Source organism: Mytilus edulis, chromosome 8, assembly GCF_963676685.1.
Source record: "Mytilus edulis chromosome 8, xbMytEdul2.2, whole genome shotgun sequence".
NCBI classification, from domain to species: Eukaryota; Metazoa; Mollusca; class Bivalvia; order Mytilida; family Mytilidae; genus Mytilus; species Mytilus edulis.
In genome coordinates this window covers 61,252,210-61,267,038 of record NC_092351.1, presented here as the reverse complement: position 1 = coordinate 61,267,038, position 14,829 = coordinate 61,252,210, and the positions used below count along the sequence as shown (strand labels likewise).

At 30.9% G+C, this 14,829-nt stretch overlaps 1 protein-coding gene across 2 annotated transcripts in view; it reads left to right on the top strand.

Annotated features, from left to right (window-relative positions):
* Window positions 1-1,981: 1,981 nt before the first annotated feature.
* The window catches only part of LOC139485981 (anoctamin-7-like), a 50,771-nt gene continuing 37,923 nt past the window's right edge, over window positions 1,982-14,829 (top strand). For both annotated transcript variants that reach the window (XM_071270662.1, XM_071270664.1), the window contains exons 1-3: window positions 1,982-2,085; window positions 9,875-10,326; window positions 10,743-10,818. In XM_071270662.1, coding sequence (XP_071126763.1) covers window positions 9,898-10,326; window positions 10,743-10,818 — 505 coding nt within the window. In that variant the 5' untranslated portion in view covers window positions 1,982-2,085; window positions 9,875-9,897. The remainder of the gene's footprint in view (window positions 2,086-9,874; window positions 10,327-10,742; window positions 10,819-14,829) is intronic.

Below are 14,829 nucleotides of genomic sequence, written 5' to 3'. Positions count from 1 at the left end.
AGGGTTAGTTTCATGTAATTTTTATTATGTTTTTATTAACATATAATAGGGTTGATGTCTACTACGAAACTTTTTGTCCACTACAAAACGGTTTTGTCCATTACGAAACGCATCAAAATGTCCACTACGTAACGTGAGTTGAACCTTCATATGTGAAGTACTGTCTAATCTTTATCGATAAAAATGGTTTTCCAATTCAGAAAAAAATTGATATTTTTCTAGTATTTAAAGTAAACAAACTGGAATGTCTATAGGAAACATTTAAAATTGCAAAAAATATGTGTGTTTAGAAGAAATTTCGTAGGGGACAAAAGTCCCCTACGAAACAGTACACAAATTATGGAAATAATATCATTTTAAAGAATATTTAAGATTGCACTTTTTGTTTAGAAACAGGTCTATTATAGAAGTATTCAAAATAACTCTTGAAATTAAATTTTAGACAAGTTGATTTTCCATTTGTTTTAGGTCTGAAAGATACGCTTTTATTGAAAAACGCCCATATATGGCAAATTTTTACTGAATTTATTTCAAAATAGATTCGATCGCTGAATTTATTTCTAAATAAAATTCACAATACCAGAGACATATATCTGACAGTACCAAAGGTTATATTTGTACTTACAGCTAGGTTTTAACAACACTTTTTGTATCAAAAAGATCGTTTAAAACTTGAACTTGGAGATCATCCCAGGATAGTTTTTGGGTTTGTGTTACTTATTTTCAATTCGATGTTGTGTTTTTTTTAATACTGTCTTTCTTGAGTTGTCATCGTTTTCATGTTCGTTTTTCCTATCAGTTACTTTTTGCCATCACGTTGTCGGCTTGCCATCATCGACGTAAGAGTTCGAGTGTCCCTAGCTGATCTTTTAAAATTTTCTGACGTCAGACACTCAAATCAATAAATGTGTTCGTAGATAGTAGATGTCTTTGTGTTCTGTTAAATTGTTCCTTTTAAAATTGTTAAACGATGATGACTGATGTACCCATATTTTGACTATTATATTTATTGTGTCTGTTTATTTAACGCATCAATGTAAAAATATCGGAAATTGATGAGACTGTCATTAAAGTGAGAGGGTTAGCGCTATAGAACCAGGTTTAATCCACCATTTTCTACATTTGAAAATGCCTGTACCAAGTCAGGAATATGACAGTTTTTGTTCATTCGTTTTTGATGCGTTTTGTTATTTAATTTTGCCATGTGATTATGGACTTTCCCAATTGATCTTCCTCTAAGTTCAGTATTTTTGTGATTTTACTTTTTAATTAAGTTTGGCCGCGGCAATTGTAGTATTATGTTCTAAACGATAAGAGAGAATTTCTAACCGCAATATTGAAGGAATGTGATGCATGCAAAGATGTTAAAACTTGTGAAAGAGCAAACTGAAAACATTAAACATAACAACTTCAGCAACAAGGTTGCTGCCAATTAATTTATTGAACCCAAGAAACCAATATTTCAGAACTATTACTAAGGATATGATTTCTTAGTTTGCGTGCAATCTCAGCGGTTTCCCGGACTTTTAAATTGAATTCTTCGTTCTAATTATTCAAGCTTATTTCATTTAACTTATAATTGTGTATAATCGTTTTGGAAATTGTTTTCCTTCTCATAAACCAATGTTTCTTACCCAAGAATAATAGGCAAAAGAAATGGTAAACCCCTCTATGATGGAACATTTAAACATATTGGCTCCTTACAAAACATTCATTAAAACTGAGAGCAGAAGCCTTAATTTTTTCCATGTGTTTATTTCTTATAAAATTATTACTTCTTTGCTACATTAGGCTTATGTTACTTTTTTTTTTTGGCGTAACAGATATCTATGATTGCTATCTGATGTTTCGGAACCGATCAAATGGAAAATTAATATATAAGAATATTTTATCTGACCTTATATTTTTGAAGAAGAAAAAAAATGCAACTGAGTTGAAACGTTCGGAATTTTTTCTTGTGTAATCCGGGAACGGGAAATGTGTACAGAGTTACTCCCCCTGAGTCTATTCATGGCAACATCAAAACAATTCATTTTTTGAATCATGTAAATACTTATAATATGTCTTCAGGTTGAAAACAAACAGGTAATTATTGAACACATTGAAATGATAGGCACAGGGTAACAAATGCATTAGATATGTGTGGGTCACACCTCATAGAATCAATTTAGAAGGACTAAGCGTGTTGCACGAATTGTTATTCACAGTACAGTGAACATGTGATCAACATTAGTTATAGTACCCGAGTACCGTCTTTCAGCGATACGTTTGTGTACATTTGTTAAAATATTATTTTTTTCAGTTTGCAATGTTCAGTGTTCTCCCTAGACATTGGTGAATTTCTCTCATCCTCAGGGTACCTGTTACTAGTGCTACTGTTAGTCCAAATACTAAATGAGGTATCAGTTCCGTTCGCGCCCAATACACTTTCACACCCTACACGTTCGCTACTCGCACATTCCAACCCAAGGTCCATTCGCACCCTACACGTTTGCACATGTTGCACCTAATTTAAAGCAAATCATAGTTGAATAAATTGTTGTTTAAATTGCTTTGATGTAAATACTGCATGTTTTAAGCTTGGTATGATTAAAAATTGAAGATTAGAAATGAAAAACAAAAGATAATTGTTTTTACTGCGACAGCTTAAAAAAAAATGTCAGAATCTCACTTTATTTTGAAACAATGAAATAAAGTCATATAGGGGGACATAGCAATACACTAACCAAAACATGCATGTTTATATATCTCAACTTGTATGATTCGCTCGTGTATGTAACAATGTTTTAGATTTTAACGAGAGAAATTTATGTATTACTGAAAATTATTACACCAGGGTTTTCGATATCACAAACTAGTCAAAACATTTACTAAATTTTATCATCGGTATAAAGACATCATTCGTAAATATAGCTCAACATGCAGACTTCTAATACGTTCAGGTATTTCACATCCAATTTTTTATGGTAATATTCTTTATAAAGCACAAAGGTGTCAGTATTCACCTCAGAAACTTACAAAACCTTTGAATAGACTTATTAAGAAGGGATATAATTACGATACTGTTGTCAAGTCATTAAAGATTGCATATTTTGGCGTTAATATTGAGTCACTGATAAGGTCTTTGCATCGGAACTAAACACATTTATTCTAAAAACAGTTGTTGGCATGACACGGGTTATGTTCTTCTCATATATGTTATGATGGTATGATACTAAACCCCTAACAGGAAGGATTGTGCCTGATGTTCATATGATGAAATCATAATCTTTCAGTCAGTTTAGTTGAAGTCTGGAGCTGGCATGTCAGTTAACTGCTAGTAGTCTGTTGTTATTTATGTATTATTGTCATTTTGTTTATTTTCTTTGGTTACATCTTCTGACATCAGACTCGGATTTCTCTTGAACTGAATTTTAATGTGCGTATTGCTATAAATGCGTTTACTTTATTACATTGGTTAGAGGTATAGGGGGAGGGTTGAGATCTCACAAACATGTTTAACCCCGCCGCATTTTTGCGCCTGTCCCAAGTCAGGAGCCTCTGGCCTTTGTTAGTCTTGTATTATTTTAATTTTAGTTTCTTGTGTACAATTTGGAAATTAGTATGGAGTTCATTATCACTGGACTAGTATATATTTGTTTAGGGGCCAGCTGAAGGACGCCTCCGGGTGCGGGAATTTCTCGCTACATTGAAGACCTGTTGGTGACCCTCTGCTGTTGTTTTTTATTTGGGCGGGTTGTTGTCTCTTTGACACATTCCCCATTTCCATTCTCAATTTTATATTAAGAGTTATTCAACATTACAAAAAAAAAACGTTGACAGAATCTCACTTTATTTAGAAACTGATTATTATTTTTTTTTTAACAATACACAAGGATTCGGATTGTGACATATGTCACTATACAAATCCTTGCAATAGTTATACACAATCCAAAACATGATTAAGATTTATTCAAAAAAAAAAAAAAAACGTTGTCTCAATTTATTTTGAGACAATGACAACAAATTATACTTATAGGAATTAACACTTGCCAAAACTTTATTACAAAGTCATTAAACACAAAACAAATAAAAAATTGGGCGCGAACGTGTAGGTTGCGAACAGACTTTGGGTGCAAACATGTATGTAGGGTGCGAACGAGACTGGGTGCGAACGTGAATGGGCGCAAACGGACCCGGATTCTAATAATGAGGCCTTACAGCGTCAAAATAGAATAGCCTTTCAAGACATCATAATTATTTGAACTAGGTACAGGTATATGGAAATAGTGAAAAACAAAACATCTTTAGCAAAATGAAACACTTCAAAACATGACAAAAAGATAAACAATATAAGAGAACCTAATAAAAAAAGTAATATATATTTATAGTGAGAGACTAAACATAATCAATGATTTTAGGAATGACACATACATGTAAAAATCTTTGTGACAAGAAGTTTGATTTAAAATGACTTTATACATGATATCTTCAGATATTAAAACTGACTAATACAACAAACAAACTTATAGTCATGACAGAAATCACTTAGTGCGGTATGATTTTGACTCAAGACATTTCACATGTAACTGAACATGCTGAAGTACCAACTGACTTATTGCCTCCCACGCTAGGTTTTGCAGGGACATAGACTTAATCTCAAGCTCTGTCCCTCTGGTCTTGTTTGCACTTGTTATAATTTTTGCCATGTTCATATAACTTATATTGAAATATTTGTTATACTGTAAAAATTGCATTGTAAGCACTCTAAAGTTTACAATTCTTGCCAGAATCATATCAGAAGTTTGCAGCAACAGTGTATTGGACAAATTGGAAAATCAGTGCTGATCAACTTTCTTAAAAGAGTTTAATACATGTAAATGTATATAATGTTTTTGGAAATCTTAAAATGCAGTCTGCACGGTTAGCCACTAGTCCGATTCATTTGGACTAGTAAGTTTTTGCAAAACATTTGTTTGGCCAAATAAGGAAAATGTCAGAATATTGGTTCTTCGGACTAGTAGTTGAAAAAGTTTTTGGTGCAGACTGTAAATGTATATATAAATGGAAAATTTAAAATCATAAAGTGCTCAAATAATATGTACAATTCTTGCCAGGTTTTTATAAAACATTTATACAGTATTAGCATGATTAGCAAAATTGATGTCTTGGACACTTTGGAAAATCAAAACTAATCAAGTACTTATTTTACACATTATCTTCTGGGCAGATAAAATATACAGATGCAACATGGATGACACTGAAACTCAGTTCTTTTAATGACCTGTGCCATAAGACTCATTTAGGCAAATCAGAACTGGGACAACTTAGTGCGAGTTGTAAAGACATTTCACATACAAAATATAGGATTGAGTTGAGATAAGTTCCCAATTTTCAATGATTGATTGCATGTACAACTGTCATGACTGTATCAATTAAGAATTATTTTTATTTTTGGTTGGAGGGGGGTGTGTAATTTTTTAATGTTTTTTTTTTTCACGGTGATGTTGGTTCACAGGTCAAGCTAGCCCATAAATTTAGATATCATCCTTGTAAACTCGTTAATCCTTTGAATAAACCTTGTCTTACCATGCTTACAGGTTATCAATCTACCACAATAGTAAAAAAATTAGTGTTTTCATTTGAAATAACATTCATTTTACTTTTGAAAAATTTAAAATGTAACTGAATACTTACCGGTATATATTGCTTATCATGTATACATGTACAGTCATTAGTGGTTATAATTGCACATCCTTTCAAAATTGTTTACCTATTTTTAGCATTTCACAGGGTCATTCATTTTGCTGACTGTTTATATATATATATATATATATATGACTTATTTATCAGTACGCTTAAAATCGTTTTGTTGTGTAGTGATTGATACATCATGTACATAAGACATGATTAATTCATTAGTTTTAATTTGCTTTGAACTAGTCTAGCTTTTAGCATGCTTAGTAAACTGGGAGTCAGTACTCTTATACTGGTGTTCACCCACATGATTAACCAGGCCTTAATTTTTAATTAGTGCCTGTCCCAAGTCTGGAGCCTGTATAAGCAGGGGTTGTTGTTGGTTCAAGTAGTTGATATTAGTTTTTTTTCAATTGTATTGCTATGAATTAAGCCTTCAATTTTCTCTTCTTTGAATCATTTCTGACTTTTCATGTTGGGGCCTTTTAGGGCTGACTGTAGGCAATGATAATTTTTAAAGGGTATAAGTTATTCTCATTGATGAAGACAGAATATGGTAACTTAGTTATACCATAATCATTTGAACTCTGGTAGAAAGTAGTTTTTCTCATTGACAACTTTATGTTTAGTTCTTCTTATTCTATTCGTTGTCTTTGCTTCATTTTTATTAAAATCAATATGGCATAAAATGGACTCGTGAAAAGACCATAAAATGAACAGGTCTTTAAAATATTTATATTTACATTGCAGTTTACTCAAGAAAATTAACAGGAGACTTTATTTGTACAATACTAGTACAAATAAAGCATTAGTATTATTATATATATACCTATTAGTTGTACAATAGGTTAATTGCAGGATAAAATCAACATGATCAATAGAAGAATTCATTTGAAAATGTTGAGAAGCTGAACAAATTGAAGAAAAAAAATTAAACTCTAAAACAAATAAAAAAATGCAAGGGTTAAGGATTTATAAACTTATCATTTTCATCTGAGGATTTTATGTATCCCACCCAACTAATACATGTCATACAGGCTTTATTCTTATTTTCTTCAAATTGATTTTTTAATACATTGTAAGAGCTAGCATTAAACATTTGTTTGTTTTTAATTCAACTTTTGTAAATTATAAACAGCTTCCTTAATGTGACATAATACTATATATTCATCTGTCTGCTGTACCTCTTGAACAATTTTGGTTATTTCATCTTGAATGTCTTGTATATATTTTTAAACATTTGTAAAGAAACAGGGAGAATGGAATTTATTATACCACCTAAGGAGATTTTTTTTTTGCATTTTCATAGTACTTTCTTTTTTTATATTCTTAGTAGGCATTTTATCACCAATTTATCTTAGGCTACCCAAACATTTCAACCTCCAACCTTAGACGTACAATGTACATTTTGTACCAAGCTGCGAAGTAAACGGCATTTAAGTGTAAAGAAAGCCTGAAATATTTATGAGTCCAATTTTAGTCACAAACCCTAAACAATACTTAACACGATAATACATGTACTTCAATACAATGATGAATTTTGCACATACTCATAAAATAAATGATAGAAAACAGACTGTTTAAATGACTTATTTACAATAATTTTGTATAAAAAATCTATAAATTATTCATATCAAGAATCAACATGTATCACAAATGAAAGTAAAGAATTTTTATTAATATTAAATTATGATTTTTGCTTTTAAATTTCAATTTGTATATGTGTTCTTTCATTCTTTAAAACTTTAAATATTACCTATCAAAGAAGTTACTAAAAATAGATCAGCAGATGTTAGTTGACTTATTGTGTTTTCTGTACAAAAGGGAATTTAATAATTCATCTAAAAGTTATGAAAGGATCCCATGCATATATACAAATGTATGTGAATGACATATTTACATTTTATTCATGTGTTATTGCTCCATTAACCATTGAAATAGTGATATTTATACACCTACTTAAGTATGTATATGCTGTACGTAATTTATCTAGAAGAAAAAGACATTATTTGAAATCTCTTTTAAGGGAACAACCATTTAACTTAAAGGGGGCTATGGTTTTGCCTAAAAAAATATTCTTATCCCCCAATTTGATGAATAAAAATATTCTGATCAAGAAGATGACAAAAAATTATTCTGAATCCAGATTTCCCCCATACCTTATACACTGTTATAGAGTTACATTTAAAAAAAAATAATTTGATTGATAGCGTTAAAAATACCCAACATAACCCCCCTTTTAAGTTAAATGGTTGCTCCCTAATCTATCCATGATTAAGCTATAAAAGCAAAATTAATTTTTAGGTCTCATTACGCATTCTGATGAAAATGTTTACATTAACCTGAAATAATTCTGTCAGCATCCTTTTGGGAATAAGCTAGAGTTATCTCCACTTGAATATATATATACATTAAGCAATTAATAAATTCTATTGTTGAATATTTATTATTTATAAGAAAAGGATTTATGAATTTTAGAAGTTGCATAATTTTTTTTTAGCTTAAATGAGAATAATCTAGTTATATGGAAATTTAATTTAACTAGGAATCCGTTTGATTATTATATTGACCAATTAATGTAAAATTAGACTTTTTTCTGTTTTTGATATCCTGGATTATTTTTAAGGAAAACTGTGAGGATGATACATTTGTGTATAAATTAGGTTTGATTATTTAATGCTATTTGATATATATCTATCAAACCAAAATGAGGCCTATGATGCCAGGTGTTCTGAATATATCAAAAAAATAAATAGTTCACTAGTCTGTGACACTGAGGTTGTGACTTGTGAGTCCTAATTCTGCTGAGATGTAGCAGCTAGTAACATTTAATCATCATAATTGTCTAGGGCTACCAGGTAGTATTAGCTTCCTCAGCCAATAAAAAATGACTGACATGATATTGTCAATAGGGCTGAATCTGACATTAAACACCAACATCCTAACAATTAATCCAGCCCTGACAATTTTGCTAACTTTACCTTCAGAGTGTTCAATAAATTTTATTTATATGCAGATTCTTCATAAAACTTAGTCTCTTATCATGCTAATAGCAGGGTTCTCACTAAGGCGAGTCCATGAGTCCTGGACTCATCAAAATCTGTCTGCACTCACCATTTTCAAAACTGGTAAGTCCATAGATATATTAAGATTGAAATATTTTGTATAAACTGAACACATTTAAACTCAAATATCATCATTTTATATAGCAAAAGTTTAAAAGTGATCTGAATTAAATGTCATTTCATTGCTGTGTTAGGAAATGGAGACTTAAATATTACATTATATTGCAAAAAAATATTTTCTTCTTGCTGTTGGACTCATCATGGCCAAAAATGACGAGTTCCTGGACTCGCCTTCAAAAATCCTTAGGGAGAACCCTGTAATAGGTGTATATTATTCAGTTACCATGGTTATTTTGTCTTTTTGCTATAACTCCTAGGTCACATATATAGGTGGGTCAGGTCAAACTGGAATGGCATCTTTTTAAAACTTTGCAAACAAAACTGGTAAAGGGAACATAGACTATAATTTATGGTATTACTAATTATAACTGCTTTCAATGTTTTGTCACTTTTGAATGATTGCAATGCTTTATATTTTATCCTCATTTTTACAGCGATGACATTTGAGGGCATTCCAGTGTATTGCTTTCGCCTAAATTTCCATTATGTAAATTAGTTTTGGGTTTTTAATCGATCTATGAACATGATAAATACGCCGACATCATCAAGTGCAAAATAACATTCCTTATAGCTTGCTATAAATTCATTTCATTTTAATCTAGCGTTGTAATACAGTACATGATATATAGTGCATGAAGATGATATTATTACAGATCAGCTGAATTATCTATTGTAAAGGATCCTACAAATTAATGCAAGGTACAGTCACAGAAATAGTTATATTTATAAGTACATCTGAACCAGTGACAACTCTACAACAGATTTATATATATAATAGTTATTACCATTATTACAGTGATGTTGAATTCCCTTTCATTTATTTATCTTCCACACAAGAATTTGTCTCAGAAAAAAATACATCTGTACATTAACCTCACTTTCAGGTATAAAGATGTGATTTTTTTCTGAGACAAGTGCTTCACTGACCATCCACAAGAACTTACGATCATCTGATGTTCAGTACTTCGGTACTTTGATTTTAGACGTTATCAAATGGTTTTATTTATTCACAGATATCTTCCAAATCTTTTAAGTGATGGAGAAAATAAAAAGAAGAGTTACCAACATGAAAGATAAGATGAGTCCAAAACATAAAAGGACAAAAGACGGGTTTATGAAACCGAAAGCAAAACAGCCTATTAAAAATGTGGAAGGAAAAGCAATTACTCGTTTTGACAGAGTTTACAGAAATCTTGGAAACTTAATTCCAGAGTCAAAACGGATCGATATTGTATTGATTCATCCAGATTCAAAAGCTGACGATAGTTCATTGAGTTCAAAGGAAAAAAGAAAAATACAAGTTAGAGACAAGCTAAGAGAAATATTTGAAAATACGTTGAGAGATGAAGGATTTATTGTTGAAGAATCTGTGCTTAAGGATAAAGTTTATAAGAAAATCCACTGTCCTTTTAAAAGACTGTGTATTGAAGCTGAAACAACAAATTTAGAAATGCCATTGAAAGATGTAAGTAAATTTATTATTGTCTTGCCATTGACTAACAATGACTAAAGTCCAGGAAAGCGAGACATTGGGATTGATTTTCCAGCGATGGCTGTGGTGGTTGTTTTGTCAACAAATTCTCTAAAAGACTAGTCATTAATTTAATTGAGACATGTACATATCTTTACACAATACTAAGCGTCATTACAGTTCATTAATTAAGTTTAAGGTAAATCAACATGACCTAGCTACATTTGTAGCTGAGTAACCATGGTAACAGAATTACCAGGATGAATTTGATATACCACCTGAATAATCCTGTCTCAAATTTTTTTAATTTTTTCTCTGCTTAAATTGGTTTCCACAAGATGTATCAAATACATGTACAATGTAGTAAGGAATCTAACAGTTATACAATGTTAAATATTTTTCTTTTGTAGCTTGTAAATCCAGAAGAAATACCAACCAATTCTTGTGCAAGATTTGTTTACGACAAGTTCGTAACAGACAAAAACAGTAAGTTTTTGTACATGTTAAACAATTTAATAATATGATATAGTGCTTAATTATTGCTTGCATTGTCTAAATTGTTTCCTTGGTGCATGTGTTCACTTTGCTTAGGATGATTCAAGTATTAAAGAATTATGCTTCAGAGATCATTTTCATGGTGAACACTGCTGATTAAATGGCATGGATGATCCACCCTGAAATTTCTTTCTTTATATTCTATAAATAATTTACTGTGTATTTCCCCCCCCAAAAAGATTATTATAAAGTAATTTGGAACTTATATATGAACATGAACAATGTGCTTGCAGAACAGACAGAAAGCAGATACTATATACAAAAGTTAAACATCATGACTTTAAATTTTTGCTAAATCATTAAACTTTGCAAACTACTTTATATGCTTACTTCAGATAAGTCTAAATAATAATAAAGTCTTGGACACATTTAAGCAAAAGAATAAATTAGCCTTCCAAGAAGTCATAAATATTTGGCCTAATTATAACTTCAGGTAACCTTGGAAACTGAAATTTTGTATGTCGTAAAGACGTATATCTATCTGGTACACTCTATTTTAAATATTATTTTGTTCCTTGTTTCAAAAATACTACAATAATATTATTTTGGATAAAGGAACATTATTTATTGTATAAAGTAATACATGTAATATAATTTCATACAGAACAGTATACCAAAAGTTAATTAGCATGCAGTAATATATCACATAGCACTAGTTCAAATATAGTTAACAATTTAGTACCATCATTAATGACAAAAACATGATTGAAACTGTTTTTATGCCCCATTTATGGGCATTATGTTTTCTGGTCTGTGCGTCCGTCTGTTCGTTCATCTGTCCGTCCGTCCGTTCGTCCCGTTTCAGGTTAAAGTTTTTGGTTGAAGTAGTTTTTGATGAAGTTGAAGTCCGATCAACTTGAAACTTTGTAAACATGTTCCCTATGATATGATCTTTCTAGTTTTAATGCCAAATAAGAGATTTTATCCCATTTTCACGGTCCACTGAACATAGAAAATGATAATTCGGATGGGGCATCCATGTACTTGGGACACATTCTTGTTCTAGCATATTTTGAGTTCATTATTGGTCATAGGGCATGTAGGGTACTATTAGTTTTGTGGATGGTAAAACAATAGTTTAAGAGTAAAAAGAAGTACTTTGTTTTGGATACGTTTTTATGAAGTACAATGTTAAATAGATGAAATGAAATACCCACAGAAATACATGTACAAGTTTTCCACAATCCACAAACATTGGTACCCAAGAATTCAAATGAATATACAGTATATGCTCACCAATACACATGTAGTTACTGTATATTATCACGTACCTAAATGACATCAAGTATCTAGATAAACTATGTGCTATATATTATTCAAATGCATTCCAAATGTGAAATTTTCTTACACATTTCCTTATTTTATATTTTTCAACAGAAGATGGTAAGAAGATGGTCCACGGATATTTGTTTATCATGTTTATATATACAGGTTTTCTTTGTTGTGTTAATTCAGCTAGTCGTTTTCAGAATAATTTTCAAATTCTTTTCATTCCCTTTAAAGAAGTCCTCAAAAAGTTTTTTTATATATTAGAAAATCATGAAAACAAAATATTTTATGATAATAAAAAAATTTCAGATGAGGAATTTGCTATTATGTTTTTGAAATTCAATTCATTTAATTTTTTTTTAGAAATATCAGCCATTTTAAAAAAAAATTCTATGATTTTAATCCTGATAATTTGATTAATGATCCAACTGTTTTTGTTAGAGGCGTTAAAGGCTAGTTTTATAAATTAATAAAGCTGCATCTTTGGTTAAAAATGCATACTCTTGTCAATTCTCATGTCTAACTTAAATGATTGCCATTTAGGATGGTGATGGGGCTAGCTTGATATATATTAGAAAATTATATGAACAATTAAAATTCAGATAGTACATTTTTTAAATAAGCCAAAGTGACCTTAACATAATCAGCGTTATAAGTGGGTTGGTCAGATTTTTTTATTTTTTTATTTTAGTTATTAAATTGAATTCTACAAGGTTGAATTGACACAATCAAATATACTCATGTGTTATTTCTCTCTTTCTTTCTCTCTTACTCTCTTACTCTCTCTCTAATACATTAATATGTTACAAATGTTAATCATCTAATTGGAATTATTTGTTATGTAACCATGCACCAACACAGAGTTTTTAACCTTTAGATGTATAAAAAATATATCTAGAATTGTTTTACTTGATTAAATGCATGTTCCCATTTAAAAATTGGATATATATTTGACTACAAATGCATTAAATGAAGCATTACATATTATAAGTTTGACCTTGAGGTGAAATCAATGTCAAATAGTAGGCAAAATGACATATTACAAGTTTAATTGACCTTGAGGTGAATTAATTGTCAAATGGTAAACAACAAGTTTGACCTTGAGGATAATTAAAGGTCAAAATGGTAAGCAACACATTATCTTGAGGTGATAACTCAAATAATAAAAACATTTTTCATAAGATAGCAAAAAATGGTCAGAACATGATCATGTTGCTTAAATAAGTTGACCTCGATGTCAAAGGTCAGCATCCAGAGGTATGTGACACATTATTTTGAGTTAATATACCAACATGACAAATATAAAAAAAATTAAAAAAGTAATGGCCAGGATAAAATCATTTTACTTAAAATCATTAAGTTGACCTTGAGGACAAATTTAAAGGTCTTGCAAAATGGTACTTTCAAAAGTTTTTTTTATCGTGTTTTAGTCAAAACATAAAATGAAATAAATCTGATTTAAATATCAAATTTAGTTAATGCCTTGTAATAAAATAATTTATATTAGACTAGTGCAGTCTTATTTTTATAAATCCTGGACTCAAGGACCTATATATTTTAGTGATATTACCCTAAATAACCAGGAAGTTGAAATCAAGGTCACACACAATAGTTGGTAACACTTCACAGTGAAGTGTAGCAACCACATGCCATATATCCAAAGCCTATATCTCAAAAGATTAAAAAGTTACAACTCAAAAACCATTTCACAAGAATCAATTAGAAGAAAGAGGAAAATATCTATGCTATATATACATATATATGTTAATTACTCAGGAGCTTACTTCTATATTAGTCAATGCTTTACAGTGATGGTGAGGTTTTTGTCAAGCCTGCAACTTTTGTTGCAGAAAGCTCGACATAGGGATAGTGATCCGGAGGCGGCGGCGGCGGCTACGGCGGCGGCGTTAGCTCACTTCTTAACTTAAAAGCTTTATATTTTAGAAGGTGGAAGACCTGGATGCTTCATACTTTGTATATAGATGTTTCATGTTACAAAGTTTCCGTCAGTCACATGTCCAATGTCCTTGACCTCATTTTCATGGTTCAGTGACCACTTGAAAAAAAAGTTCAAATTTTTTGTAATGTTGGATTCTCTCTTATTATAAGTAATAGGATAACTATATTTGGTATGTGCGTACCTTGCAAGGTCCTCGTGTCTGTCAGACAGTTTTCACTTGACCTCGACCTCATTTCATGGATCAGTGAACAAGGTTAAGTTTTGGTGGTCAAGTCCATATCTCAGATACTATAAGCAATAGGGCTAGTATATTCGGTGTATGGAAGGACTGTAAGGTGTACATGTCCAACTCACAGGCAGGTGTCATCTGACCTTGACCTCATTTTCATGGTTCAGTGGTTATAGTTAAATTTTTGTGTTTTGGTCTGTTTTTCTCATACCATATGCAATAGGTCTACTATATTTGTTGTATGGAATGATTGTTAAGTGTACATGTCTAGCGGGCAGATGTCATGTGACCTGGTTCAGTGGTCAAAGTTAAGTTTTTGAGTTTTGGTCTTTTTATCTAATGCTATATGCCATAGGTCAACTATATTTGGTGTATGGAAATATTTTATGATCTTTAAGTCAGTCGAGCAGGTTTTATTTAACCGTGACCTCATTTTTACGGTTCATTGCACAGTGTTAAGTTTTTGTGTTTTGGTCTATTTATC